This window comes from Canis aureus, chromosome 16 (genome assembly GCF_053574225.1).
Source record: "Canis aureus isolate CA01 chromosome 16, VMU_Caureus_v.1.0, whole genome shotgun sequence".
Lineage (NCBI taxonomy): Eukaryota > Metazoa > Chordata > Mammalia > Carnivora > Canidae > Canis > Canis aureus.
Window position 1 is genome coordinate 50,571,023 of NC_135626.1, and position 15,229 is coordinate 50,586,251.

At 42.4% G+C, this 15,229-nt stretch overlaps 2 protein-coding genes across 15 annotated transcripts in view; one reads left to right on the forward strand and one right to left on the reverse strand.

The window, feature by feature from the left end:
* The window catches only part of MYL4 (myosin light chain 4), a 27,318-nt gene extending 15,254 nt beyond the window's left edge, over positions 1-12,064 (reverse strand). Inside the window, exon 1 of the mRNA XM_077853992.1 lies at positions 11,912-12,064. The gene's annotated coding sequence lies outside the window, so the exon portion shown is untranslated. The remainder of the gene's footprint in view (positions 1-11,911) is intronic.
* Positions 12,065-12,226: 162 nt separating this feature from the next.
* The window catches only part of CDC27 (cell division cycle 27), a 70,550-nt gene continuing 67,547 nt past the window's right edge, over positions 12,227-15,229 (forward strand). For 3 of the 14 annotated variants that reach the window (XM_077853984.1, XM_077853988.1, XM_077853982.1), the window contains exon 1: positions 12,227-12,411. In XM_077853984.1, coding sequence (XP_077710110.1) covers positions 12,385-12,411 — 27 coding nt within the window. In that variant the 5' untranslated portion in view covers positions 12,227-12,384. The remainder of the gene's footprint in view (positions 12,412-15,229) is intronic. The other 11 variants (XR_013354845.1, XM_077853978.1, XM_077853987.1 and 8 more) reach the window with 6 other exon arrangements.

Below are 15,229 nucleotides of genomic sequence, written 5' to 3' on the forward strand. Positions count from 1 at the left end.
GCAAATTAGAAGTAGGTATTGGCAGCCTGCCAAGTGCCCCTGAGAGGCCTCTAATGCCCATTCAGATGCTCCCACTGGAAGGACTTCAAACTTGGTAGATGGAAAACTCCGGACAGAATTTCACACCAACCCATTTACACCCCATGTCAAACTCGGAGACAGACACTTAGCTTAGAGAACTGACATCAGCCCTCAACTGGGCTGAGCTTACATACACTCACTTGTTCTTCCCCCTTCCTCTCTAACCACACATGCCCTGTGTCCTGTCCTGAAAGAGATCCATCAGAGTCTCCTGCCTGGGATCAAATGCTGCTGACAGGAGGCCTGGCTCTTAATGCCTTGTCCTTGTCACCCTCCCTCCTCTCTTCTGGCCAACATCTCATAAGCTAGACATCATGGAGCAATGCCCTGGCCAACACTAATCTGTCCCCATAGAGGGCACTGGGTAAATTGGGCTCTGCTGCAAGGCAGGGGTAGGAAAGCCCACTCAGGAGCTGGACTGCCCAGGTTAGAGTCTGGACTCAGGGGATTAGGCAAACTCGTTAACTTTTTTCTTTTTTAAGATTTTATTGATTTGGGCAGCCCCAGTTGCGCAGCGGTTTAGCGCTGCCTGCAGCCCAGGGTGTGATCCTAGAGATCACATCACAACTCCCCTGCATAGAGCCTGCTTCTCCCTCTGTCTGTGTCTCTGCCTCTCTCTCTCTCTCTGTCTCTATGAATAAATAAATAAAATCTTTAAAAAAATTTTTTTAAAAAGATTTTATTGATTTGAGAGAGAAAAAGAGCATGAGTATGCATGCAATGTGAGCTGGGTTTGGGTGGTGCAGAGGGAAAGAATCTCAAGCAGACTCCTCACTGAGCTCAGAGCCTCCATCTCATGACCCTGAGATCTTGACCTGAGATGAAATCGAGTCTGCAACTTAAACAACTGAACCACCCAGTTATCCCACAAGTTAACTTCTTTATGTCTCAGTTTTCCTATCTGTAATATGGGGCCGCTAATACAACTTTATAGATTGGTCACGAGGATTATATGAGTTAATATGGTGTTAACACCGTGTCCAGGACAGAGCAAGTAATCAAAATACCCAAGCCTGGGTCCTGATTGAAATAGTGTGGCTTCTGCTCCCTCTCCCAAGATCAACAGTGGAAGAATTATATAGAGAAAATACAAGAAATAAAGATAAATTTCTCACTGTGAGAAATCCCTTGGATGAAGGGGATCCCTGTTTAGAACTGGGGTGTGTATGTGTGGGTGGGTATGCATGTGTGTCTGTGCATGTGTGTGTTAGAGGGGTGGCTTTGGTTTGGGGAGAGATGTGGCCAGGCAGGCTGTGGAATGACCAAAAAAAAAAAAAAAAAGGAGCTCTAGGGTCTCTTTTCCTCCACTACTGGCTTCAAACATACAGCAATGCCCCATCAACTGTGTGACTCAAACCTGTGATGGCTAGGGTAACATCAGGGCACTGAAGATGCACCATGCTTGTGAAGAGCTAGTAAAGAACAGGTAGGGGACAACTGAACTTTGGACAATTGTGTTCTCTCTTCTCTCTTACCTGCCCTGAGAGTTCCCTAAACTCTCAGGGCAGGTAAATTTCAATCTAAATGTATCTCCCCCTACCAAGGCTGCTTCGTTCTGGCGGGTGGTAGAACTATTCTCAGTACTAGGGCTCATTCACCTCCAACCCTTACCCCTTGAGCTCAGTGGTGCTGGCATGCACTGTTGGATCAGCAACCGATGTGCCTTTAGGCAAAATAACAAGACAGATGAGGAGCACCTAATCCAAAAGGACACAGCCCACTTGATTAAAGATGGCACTTTAAGTAGAAAAATGATAACAGGCCAAGATTTTAAAAGGAACTTAGTAAACATGCTAAAAGAGATAAAAGGAAATATGACCAATATGATACAGAACAAGAAGACATAAAGAAGAACCAAACAGAAATTTCAGATATGAAAAGTATAATCATTGAAATAAGAAAAAAAAACTTTCATAAAACAAGCAATATGCTAGGTATAAAAAATTAATAATTAAAATAGAATAATTATAACAGATTTGAAAAGTAGCATGATGGACACAGTTGGGAAACATATTAGGGTATTGAAAGGCAAAAGAAAGAATATCGCGGGATGCCTGGTGGCTTAGTTGGCTAAGCATCTGTTTTAGGCTCAGGTCATGATCCCAGGGTCCTGGGATTGAGACCCACATTGAGTTCCCTGCTCAGCAGGGAACCTGATTCTCTCTCTCTGCCTCTGCTGCTCCCCCTGCTTGTGCTGTCTCTCTCTTTCTCTCTGTCAAATAAATTAATAAAATCTTTAAAAAAGAAGGAAAGAAAGAAATGCAAATAAATAGAAAAGCTAAGAAATATGGGAGATAGAAGTAGAAGTGCTTTGTGGTTTAGATGGGCAATCAAGCTGAGTATACATCTAAAAGAAATCTCGCTCAAGTTCAGAAAAGACATGAGGAAGGTGATTCTCTGCCGCAGCATGCCATGTGGTGGCAGGAGGTGGAAACAGTGTGAGTCTCCAGTACTGAAACAATGCCATGAAAGAGTACATACCAGTTAGAAGGAAAAGATTAGATATACACCCAGAAGAAGATAGTGATGAGTAAGAAGCTGAATAAAATACAAACCACAAATACATTTCTATAAATTTAAAATACCTGCACATAATCTCACTGATAGCATACTGCACATGAATGAGCTAAAACTGAAGCTCCAAGAAAACACTTATTTGCAACTTAGCAATGTAGGTACAGGAACTTATGCTAAAATTGAAGCCTCTCACAATACAAATTAATACACATTTCTCTAACACAAATATGCAGATTTTAATCAACAGCATTATATAAACTGGCTGCAAAAATGACAAGAACAGTTTAAATGTTTTGTTGATATTAATGAATTTAGAGTTGCTTTTCAATTTTTGCAGTAGCTCCTCGAATTTCACGTTAGTAATACTGAGTTGACACAAGAGTTAGTGAATTTATTTGACTTAGACATAATTTTGATACTGATATAGTTCCTTTAAAATAGAGCAATTTTGACTATTTGGGTGCAAATATTAAAGGAAAATGATTTTTTTGGTACTTGGTTCAGTTACTGGAAAATTTTAAAGTATGCTTGGAACAACTTAGGTAGTAAATCTACTTTTTCAACCATGCAATTATAAAATCTAAATACAGATCAAGTATTTGTGATGAAAATTTAGCATCCAAATTGAGATAAAATACACAATGAAAGGTTTTGAAAACTTAGTACAAAAATGTAATATATTATCTCATCAATAATTATTATATTGTTTACATGTTGAAATAACATTTTGGCTATACTGAGAGAATAAGACATTATTAAATTGTATTAAGTACCCACATACTAGAAGCATTACCCATTATTCAAGAACACATACAAACAAAAAATACACATTAAAAATTTCTGAGGGTTGCTTATTATGACTATTGTTTGGATGGGATGGAGCAATGAGATAAAAAAGGAATAAATAACTAATTAAACAAGGGGCCTTATATGGACTAGTGATGAAAGAAGGCTATATAACTCAAGGAGAATGATTAACCCAATCCCCTGTAGCTAAGACTCTTTATGACCAAGGAAGAAGGAAAAAAGCAATGAAAACCTGAAGTCTTAGTGACCCTGAAAACTCAGAGCAGCAAAGGTAAAGGCCAAGAAGGAATGGAGGGTTTAAAACAAAAATTTATGGGCCATGATAGCACAGGTCCTCAGAGCACTTTAAATCATCCCATCCAACTTCATTTCCTCAGCTATTTAACATAGGTAGAGAATGCTACACGTTTGGTGCAATCACTCAGTAGTCTGTCTAAATGGTTGAAGCTCATTTCTGTGCTGTGATCAAGGCAGTGCAGCCTAGTGATGTATCTGTGAACTGAACCGTGGGAAGAAGACATTGGGAGGGCCCCAAAAACAGGTGGGTTGGAGTCCGCCTAAGAATCTAAAGCAGAGGGCAGGACAGCTGGTGTCTGGCAAAGTGATTTATAGTTGAAAAGCAACAGAGAGCAAGTCAGAATCCTCACCAGTCATCCGAACTGCATTCCACCAGACATCCTGTCAGCTGCAAGGGACTTTAGAGGCACAGACAGAAGGGGGTGACTTGCCCAAGGTCACACACTATGAGTCATGGCAGACCTGAGACTAGAACCCAAGATGCCACTCTAAGGCAATAATAGGAGCTGGTGGAGCTGATGGGATTCCCTCATGGAGAGTCCTGGACCCCAAGGGGGCAAGGAAATAAGAAAGCATCAATGACAGCTGGCCCTGTCACCCACACCACGGGTGGCTCTCACTAAGGAAAAAGAGACTTAACCCCTTAGCAAGCACTTTTTTTCAGCATTTGAGGACATGCTTTTAATGCTAAAAATGATTCTCTTTTCTTGGTTTCCATTTCCACCAACTTCTTCTTTTACTTCTCAAATCTGACTTCCTTCCTAGCACTCCACCAGTGACTTCTCTGTGGCTAGATCTAGTGCTCTTGTCTCTGGGCCTTCTCTGCTATACTTTTTTTTTTTCCTTAAGATTTTATTTATTTACTCAAGAGAGAGACAGTACAAGTGAGAGAGAGAAAGAAGCAAGGGGGAAGGAGCAGAGGGAGAGGGACAACCAGATTCTTCGCTGAGCAGGGAACCTGATACAAGGCTCCATCCCAGAACCCTGGGATACGGACCTGAGCTGAAGGTAGAGACTTAACAGACTGAGCCACTCAGGCGTCCCTCTGCTGTACTTATCATACCAAAGTTCTGTGACTCACCCTGCTCCTTTATCCAGATTACTCTCATTCATTCATTGATTCATCCATTCAACTAATATTTATTATACCTACAGTATGCACATACTTTTACTAAAATTAATAAAGGCCATCCAAGGAGCTTCCTATCTGGTATGGAGGACACAGGTATATAAACAATTTTAATGTAATGATAAGTACACTCACAAAAGTTTTATAAGGTATTCTAAAATAGAATGCATTTAGTTCTACCTGAAAAATCTCTTTTTTTTAAGATTTTATTTATTTATTTGAGAGAGAGAGAGACCAAGATAGCAACAGAGAGCACAAGCAGGGAGGAGAGGAAGAAGCAGGCCCCCCCACTGAGCAGAGAGCCCCCACATGGGGCTCAATCACAGAACCCCAAGACTATGACCTGAGCTGAAGGCAGATGCTTAACCGACTGAGTCACCCAGGCATCCCAAGAATTGGGAACATAACCAAGTTTGTATTTAACTCATTGCTGTGCAATTTATTCAGAGAAAAATGAAAGTTTGCCTAGAACCTAAAAGGGAGAGAAATAGCAGAGAACCTACTATTTGGTGAATGTCCTCTCCACATAGTAATATTTCTTATCTAGCAGCCAGGCATATAGGTCCTTTCTGAGGAAAAGGAGGTAATAGCCTACAAGATCATTCAATTGACTCTTTTGGTCTGTCTGCATTCAATAAGCAGCCTCTGGTTGGAATCTGAATGCCCAAAAGAGAAGGAATTGGAGAATATCTCTCACTGTAAATGAGAAACTTGGAAAGATTTTCATTTTGCACCTTTTTTTCAGACTCAACTGATGAGAGGGCAAGGTGAGGGCAAAACACAAGCTGACACACTGCAACCCCCCATCCCAAAGTGGGATATATATATATATATATAACATTCCTCGGGCAGTAGTGACTGCCTAAGAACAAAGGCAGGGGAAAAAGAAATGGTCAGTTGATAAAGATCACAGTCATGTAGAACATGAAACTCCACTATAGTTTTTAAGTGTCTTCATGATTTTAAGAAAAAGACAATCTTAATAATAGACCTTCAGGAACCTGTAGACTCAATTTCCTGGAGCCCTAGCATCATCTTCATTGCCATAGGATAGAAAACCCTACATGATCAGTCACTCCTCACAATCACGATGCAGCTCTTTCTGCACATAGGTCCCGTCCCTGTGCCATAGTAAAACACCTTTTTGCACCATAAAAAGTCTCAAGAATTCTGTCTTGACCATTGGGCTCAACGATCCCATATCACAACCAGCTAGGCTCCAGGAATAATGGAAATTTAGAGTTGCTCCCTTAGCAGCCTCTTTGCTGCACTCCTGGCTCCTACTCACTCCTCTCTCTCTCTCTCTCTCTCTCTCTCTCTCTCTCTCTCTCTCTCTCCACCAATTCACATAATCCTCAGCTGTTAGCATAATCTTTCTCAAATTCCGTTCTTATGAAGTCACTCCCCCTGCTCAATCACCACCAGCAGCTCCCTAGGTCTATTTTATCAACCTAAAGTCATCAGTTTGGAACCCAAAGCTTATCAACTGTCTGGTACATCGCCATTTCAACCAAGCATACACAGGCTCCACTCCAGGCAAGATAATTTGTTTACAGTTTCTCTTCTTCCCTGTGCTTTTCAAGTCTCCCTACCCCTCCCTGCCATAGACCACGTAGCCCATCTCAGAGTTTACCTCAACCAGGATGTATTTCTGATTAGCGTCAACACTTCAGACTGCTTTGATATGAAATCTGTTAGGGACTTATGTACAAAACCAGCATGTTCTCTGAGTCCAGAAAGAGAGAGTCAAAAGAGTGTCAAGTTATGACCAATAAGAAATAATACTGAGTGGTCATTTCTTTTAATCATCAGATATAATATTTTAATAACTTTATATTTGTATAGGACACAATTCCAGATAATGGGGACATCAGGGTAAGCCAAAGTCCCTGCCTTCATGGAATTTATATTATAAACAAATACAATTAAAATTACCATACATACTATGAAGGAAAAGAAAACAAAGATGTGAGAGAATCCTGGGTGGAGCTAACAATTTTGGTTAGGGGACAGGGAATATTCTGAGGACATAATACCAAGGCTGAGGCCTGAAGGATGAGTTGAACTTAGCTAAAGAATAAGTAAGTAAGATTAAGTATTTCAGGAAGAAGTAATATGTGTAAAGGTTTCCACTTTAATCAGTCAATATTTTTAAAGAATATACTAAATATGGGGGCAGCCCCGGGTGGCTCAGCAGTTTAGTGCCGCCTTCAGCCCAGGGCCTGATCCTGGAGACCTGGGATCAAGTCCCACGTCACGCTCCCATGTCAGCCTGCTTCTACCTCTGCCTGTGTCTCTGCCTCTCTCTCTCTCTATGTCTATCATGAAAAAAGAAAAAATCTTCAAAGAACAATATAGAGAAATATAAGATATCTATATATAAGATATCTTCTATCTTCCCTTAGGAAGAATACCACATAAATAATCTTGATTTTATTAGTCTGCTCAGGAAGCTAAAACAAAATTACCCCAGACTGGATGTATTAAACAACAGAAATGTATTTTCTCACAGTTGGAAGGTAGAAGTCCATGATCAAGATGCTAGAAATTTGGTTTCTGGTGATTATTGTCTTCCTGGCTTGCAGATGGCCATTTTCTTGCTATATGCCTCGTGTGACCTGCCCTCTACTCTCTTAGGTTTATATCATGGGCCTTGCAAATTACACTGACAAAAGACAGATTAACAAAATTTTAACAACAAAAAGTGGTTAGAATTTGGGGCTTACCTACCATTTTAGCAAACAGCAATAAATTTGTGGAGAAGTGGCAAAACAGAGTGGGGAAAAGGTTTGGGCTTCTGGGGTGGTAAGCTGTGGAAAGGTAAACATCTAGGGAAACTAATGGAAGGTAACGGTTATTTCAGTAAGGTCTGTTTGTGCAGACCCAAATCAGTGTCAACTCCTTGTCTCTAGTGATAATGGTTGTTTTCTTCCTCCTGGTACAGGAGAAAGAAGAGAAAGCACCATCACAGAGGGAAATTTATGTCCTGCTATCAGGCTGATAGTGGAAAAGCAAAGAGCTCTTTCTGTGTTTGCTGCTTCCAGTTGCTTTCAGATCAAAATAATCCTCATGCCAAAGTAACATATTCTGGTCCCTTCTTGGGAATGTAGAGTCTAACAGGGAGGTGAGACAAGGCTGGATAAGGAGGCAGGGACTAGACCTTGGAGGGCCCTATAAGAGAAGTTAGGGGCGCCTGGTGGCTCACTCAGTTAAGCGTCTCTTGATTTCAGCTCGGGTTATACTTTCACTGGCGTGGGGCTCCGTGCTAGATTGTAGCTTGCTTAAGATTCTCTCTCCTTCCTCTGCTCCTACCTCCTGTATGTTCACTCATCCTCTCTAAAAAAAAAAAAAAAAAAAAAAGAGAGAGAGAGAGAGAGACAGAGAGAGAGAGAAGTGAACAGGTTTGAGTGATACCCTGAGAGCAATGGGAAATCTTGAGTTGGGTAGGAAGGTTTGGGAGGGACATAATCAGACTTGGTTTTAAGGTATGTAAGTCTAGGACAGGAAGAGACATGAAAGGTATATCCAGGGTAAAATTAGTAGGGCTTTTGCAAATAGATATTAGGGTCAAAGAGAGAGTGGTTGGTTTCAGGTTTGGGCAATGAAGAGGGTGCGTGGCAGTACCATAAACTGGGGTAGGAAATACTTCAAGTATGAGGGCTGAGGATGCCATTCTGAACAAGCATCTGTGAGATATCCAGTTGATAGCTAGGCATTCAGGTCTGGAGTTCTAAGAAGCAGTCTGGCTAGAGATAGAGATTTTGGAACAATTTTACATTTTGGGAGGTTTGATTTATTTTATTTTATTTATTATTATTTTATTTTATTTTTTTGAGAGAGAGAGAGAAAGGGAGATGGAATAGGAGCTGAGGGAGAAAGAGAGAGAGAATCTTAAGCAGGCTTCAAGTCCAGTTCAGAGCCCAGTGCAGGACTGGATCTCACAACCCTGAGATCATGACCTGAGGTGAAATCAAGAGTTGGATGCTTAACCGACTGAGCCACTCACACCCCCCTGGAACAATTTTAGATGATAGTGGAGACCAAGAGGATGGATGGGTTTTCAAAGGGAGAAAGCACAGGGTGAAAAGAAGGCCTAGAATAGGCCCCTGAAGCATTCTAATGTTAGGGGGGTACAAAGGAAACTGATAAAAAATAGAGCAGTATGAGGAAAACCACAAGACTGTGTGATCAGAGATGCCAAAGGAAGGGGATAATTTGACCAAGAGGGAGGAGGAAACATGGGAGTAAAAGCCGCAAGGTCAAGTAATAGAAGGAGGATAAGAGAAGCAGCAGCAACAGGGACAAAGGAAGGGTACAGACAAAAGGGACTGAAGGATTTCAGAAGAGAAAACTTGCTGGGGGCTATGCCTTAGTAGGACCTGCATCTTGGCAATAATGCCAAGTCTCGTTCTTCAATAGTTCCCTGAAAGCCGGCCTCCGAATCTGATTGAACATGAAACAGACCAAGAGGCAGGCTAAAGGAAAAGAGGAAATTCACCATGTTTGAAATAATGCTTATTGTAACCCAGATCTGCTCACCAGCTAAACATATGTGGATAATGAATGACAGCAGGATGCTCAAGTGGTTGCTGGATGTCAAGTTTAAGTAGGTCAATCAGGAACACAGAAGGAAGAAAAATGCTTTAAAAGATTCCATCAAAGCACAACTTCAAACAATGTGGCCTTGCTATGGATAAGCAGAAAACCACAACAGATGTATTAGACCAGTGAAGAACAGTTAGAAAAGAGATGCCTTTTGGGGGGAGAAAAAACAGGGGTACTCTAAGCAAATTCTAAGCTTCAGCATCAGAATGCCAAGCATCATGGACTCTTTAAATGCTGAAAATGATACACATTTTCAAACAAAAAATATCATCATTATGTATGCTGTATTGTAAGTTCCTACATTCAAGTTTACAAGAATTCATTGCATAAGACTTGGGTTAGCAGCATGTTGTGTGACAAAGAGCTGTGTGTGTAAAATGACCACAAGCTTAGCATGAACAATGTCATGTGACAGTTTAAAATGCAAATACAACTTAATTTTTAGTCTACTTTAATAGAAGTCATCCAGATAAAGCAACAGTCTCAACATTCCCTTCATTAATTAGAATAAATGTAGAGTTCTGTGTTCAGTTCAAAGCATCAAATTTTAAGGGTGATCTCTCTTATCCATCTCTTTCTTTCCATCACTACTACTAGCTTCTAGCTTCTCTCATCTCATATCTGGTAGATTGTTTCCAAAGAGGTCCAGCAATCAATTCCTCAGGTGGCACAAGCCTTCTGCAGTGTCACTTTGCTACTCCTCCCTTCTAGAGGTGGAGTCTATTTCTCCTTCCCTTGAATCCATGTTGGCCGGTGTCTTGCTTTAATCAATGAGAAGTGGTGGGGTTTGACTTACAGACCTAGGTCTTAGGGGGCCTCACAGCTTCCTTTTTTACCTTCTCAGTTGCCAGCCACAAAGCCAGGAATGGGGCTAGATTACTGACTGATGAGAGGCCAACAGTGAGGCAGAAGTCAGGTGGAGATACATTAGAGAAATGAGGGGCTTAGCCAACAGCTTGCACCAAGGCCCCAAACATGTGGGCAAAGCCATTTTGGATCTCCAGCCCCAGTCAAGCCAATAACAGTAATATTCTGTATCTATGCTACCCAGTATGGGACTCACTAGCCACAAATGTCTACTGGATCCTTGGAATGTGGCAAGGGCACCTGAAAAATTTCATTTTTAGGGCAACCCTCTCAGGTCCCCTCCCTCTTTGGGAGCTTTGCACTATTGCTCAATAAACTTTGCTTTGCTGCCCACCAAAACAACACAAGACAAAAAAATCATTTTTAATTCTCTTGACTTAACTGAATGTTAAACAGCTAATGACTACCGAGTTGGACAATTTAGAAGACTCATAATCTTGCTAAAAAAAAAAAAAATAAGGCACAGGGCAGAAAATCACCTTGGCACTTACCCTTTACAGGGCCCAGAATACAGAAGCAGTTAATAGAGATGGCTGGTGGTGAAAGATATAGCTCTCTTAGCTAGTATTAAAAAAAAAAAAAAAAGCAAAACACAACAAAAACAAAACAAAAGCAAAACAAAACAAAGCAAAACAAAGCAAAAACAAAAACAAGCCAACCCTTCGTTCAACATCACCTAAGGGAAGTAATCCATTTTAACCTGATTTCATCTGCATAAAACGAGAGACCCAGAAAGGGAAATTCCTACATAACAGGATATACCATGAGTTCCTCACCTAGCAACTGAGATGTCTTGATTGGACAATTAACTTTCTAAACGTGTTTTCATCATCTACCAAAAAACCCCAAAATTGTAATAGTTCCCTGGCTCACACATTTCGGCGGGGTGGGGGTGGGTAAGGGGAATGGGAAGGAAATCTGAGAGAGCCTCTTATGTGTGTTAGACACACCAACATACATCCATGCATTTAATTCTTTTAGTCATTTTTTTTTTCAGACTAAGGAAATAGATGTTCAGAGATGTGACTTGCCTCGGGACTTAAAACTTAGTGCCAGAGGTAAAATTTAGAATCAAGCCTCTGGATTTCCCAATATGCCACAGGAAAAAAAAAAAATTATCAGGAAATTTTTCCTTATCAGGAAAAAAAAATTCTGCCAGCCTTCTGAGATTTTCCATCATCTGGTCACCTAAGTAATTATTTCCAGCTAATGCCTTAACTCTAACCGGACTGATCTCACTTCTGCGTCCCTTCCCTTACCAGTCTTTTCTTCTAATTCTACCCATCCTTCAGAATCCAGTTTGTCTCCCTTTTCCCTTCCCTGAAACTTTCCTCATCTTAATCCCAATTTAGTTCCCTCTCCTCTTAATTTTGACGTCACTCATCACGGGCATCACGTAACATCGTAGTGACGTCTTCGGTGTGGACAGCCCTGGTCCAAACCAAGTCTTTGACGGGCGGCAATCCTTCCAAATTTCCTATTTCTCTTTGAGCCGTGCTATATAGGTACTTCTGGAATGAGGAACGAACTAAACTCAAAAAAACACTTCTTGATTAAAGTCAGCCCCAAACTCTCGTGCTTTACCCTCCTGCTTAATCTACCACACACCAATTGATCCGGAGAGCGGGAGCGGCGAGCGGAGACCGTAGTCGGGGCACGTAACGCACCCGGCCCGCTTCAGCAAGCCACGCCCAGGGTCGCCGATTGGGCGTGGCCCAACCTCGGGGGGCCGACTGGGCGTGGCGTGCGTGAGTGAAGGCGTGGCCGAGAGGAGAAAACTGCGCTCTGGATCGGAGTCGGTAATATCCGGGCATTCTCGGTAATTTCCGGCAACGGTCCCCTCCTCCGCCGATCGGCCTCGGGCATTTCCGGCCTCCTTCGGGCTTTTCCGTCTGGCTCCCGCGCGGATCTCTCCACTTCGGGCATTTCCGTGTCCCGCTCGGAGGTACTCGGCAATCGCTCGGCCTCCCCCATCCCCCGGTAACGGTCGCTGGTGAGTTTAAATGAGCCGGGGCTGGCCGGGCCGGAGCCGCTACGGGGGGGGCCTGAGGCACTGCAGAAAGTGGGCCTGAGCCTCAAGGATGACGGTGCTGCAGGAACCCGTCCAGGTAATGATAACGTCGCTCGCTGAGGCTTGGCTCGCAGCCTCGGCCGGGAAGCCGCGTATGGCCACTCCGCGGCCTGGTGCGGCCTAGGCCCGGCTGCTTCTCCCGCCTCCCCTGCTGCCGGGTCCTGCCTGCCTGCTCGTCGGCTCCGAGGCCTCGGCCGCAGCCCGAGCCGTGTTAGCTCAGGTCCTGCGTTGCTTCCCCCCGCGGTGTGAGCGCGGTTCGGCGATAATGTCTCCTTCCCCCGCCGGTCCGTCGTCCGGCCAGCCCCTCCTGTCAGTGCCGGGGCCTGGCCCCGACCCGAGTGAGAGACGAGGAGAGGGGTGGGAGGGGGGGCGGCGGAGACTCGCCCCAGGTGCTCCCTCGCCCAAAGGATGATTGGGAAGCACATCTGATCAGAGGTTGTGCCACCTTCGTAATGGTGGGGCAAATTGGCGGAGGGGCTGTTTGGTTTTGTTTTTGTGCTCTGGGAGAGGGTGGAGGGACTATAGGATCGGTATTTTTAATCCATTTCTGTTTTGGCAACAGACGTCCTAGCCCACGTTGTGCGTTTCTTGCTCAGTGGATTCCACCCCCCCTACACCCCCCTTGGACAATGATCTGGGAAGAGAACTCCAAGGCCCAGTGCTGAGGGGCAAGCACCTCTGGGGGTGGGGGGAAGGGGTGGCAACGGCCAATCTGGGGGTTTCCCCCGTGACCTGTGATGGGGATCAGGAATGTTTTGTTGTGCATGTTGATAAGGCGTTTGGAAAATGAAAGACCGAGCAGGGTTTTTACATCCATTTCACTGTGCTTACGACACCAGGGTATGCTTTGACGCACAGTGCTCTGTTGGCATGGGAGAAATCCTATTGGATTTGAAGTGTGATGCAGTGCCAAGTCATCCCCCCCCCCCCCCCCCCCGCCATCTCAAGAAACTGAATCTTTTGTCCCTTCCTGATGGACCAGGTCTGGGAGACTTTCCACTCACCATAGGATCTTTGGTTTGAATAGAAGAGTTGACCTCTACCAACTGCTGTCATTGAGTTATGGGCTTTCTTTATTTTGAAGTTACAAGGCAAATCGATTTTAGAAATCACTTCATATTACCCTTAATAGGCCTGTGATGTCAAATGATAAATATTCTAAATAGATTACCACTTCCGTATTTCCTTAATTTTTCTTTCACAGGATGAAATAGAAATTTCTCCCAGTTGGCTTCTTCTTTACATACAGCTCTTCACATATAGTCGCTCTTGGTATTTGAACTAATATAATGTGGGATTCTCTCTCAGGAAATTTATGTTTGTAAGTTGTATCAATGCTTCCAGAGCTATTTCTTGCCATCGAAATTCATGTTACTGGTGAAGTCTCTTTTAAGATTATTTTTTTGAGGCCTAATGTGGGATTAGAAGTTATCTGTACCTTCTTAAATGGATAAGCAGATCACTCAAGTTGTTTAATTTCTGTTTCATATTCTTGTAATTTTGTCTTAACTAATGATACATTTGCCTTCTCTGGCCCCAGAAGTCTTCTCAAATGATAAACTAGTTTCATTGTTAGCCTATAACCACTATTTAATGACAATTTCAACTTGTATAAAAACATGGAGAAGAAAAGAAATATGTAGCCTATTCCTCCATGTACCCATCAGGTTTACTCTTTTCCTTTCCTCCATGTACCCATCAGGTTTACTCTTTTCCTTTCCTCAATGTACCCATCAGGTTTACTCTTTTCCTCGATGTACCACCCATCAAGTTTACTCTTTTTTCCTTAAAGTACTCTTAGTGGTAAGGCACTTCAGGATTTTCAAGGGCTTGAAAGTCAATTTTGTCGTCCCCACCCTCACCCCCCACTACCTTTGTCCATTAGATTTGGGGACTATGACTACAATATGACTACGTGAGAATTTTGGTTGTAATTTATAGTAAAAGAATCCACTCAAGAAAGGATCTGGAGCAGTGGGAGAAAAAAGCCATTTTAGCTATGATGATAAAGATCGACGGATTGGGGATAGGGCTGAAAATGGGAAGAATTAGGGAGAAAATAAAAATAGGACAGATACTGTTTATGTGGTTTTTTAAAACTATGCTAAGTAATTGTACTTGTAAAGGAAGAGTAAGTTGGAAAATTGTTGAAGGAATCATGATATTACTAGGCATAGGAAAAAGTTGAGAGGAAAGATAAGCAACTGTTTTCTGCAGTTTTTTTTCTTTAAAGTTTTACTGTGGAATAGCCAATCTCATAAACCACATAAGCTTAAATATTAGCTCCTTCTCCAAATTGTCTCTCATAGAAAAGCATTACTTTATATAGGAGTCTTTACATACATCTCTTCTATTAGGAGGCAGAAATTCTGTCAATTATTTTTAATATAATTGTTTGGGGAAGACACTAGCCTAAATGACTTCAATTAGTGTTAATTTGGATATTTATAAAACTCACCTGATGAAATTGATGTAAAAAAAAAAAAGACATTAATGGACTTATCAATTATTCCTGGGGGTAGAACTTCACAGAAGTGTCAGATGAAGTAGTAAACAAGGCTTGTAAAAATTGCCTTAATCAGTATAATAAGTGGGTACTATACACATAATACTATTTTAGAGATCATTTAGATAACGAAGGAATACTTTTGATTTGGAATAAGATATACAGGGACAGCATCTTTTTTTTTTTTTTTTTTTTTTTAGATTTATTTATTTATTTGAGAGAGGGGGGAGAGCAGAGGGAGAGGGAGAGAAAATCCCAAGCAGGTTCCACACACAGTTTGGAGCCGGACATGGGGCTATGGGGGTGAGGTGGGGCTTGATCCCATGACCCTGAGACATGACTCAGATCA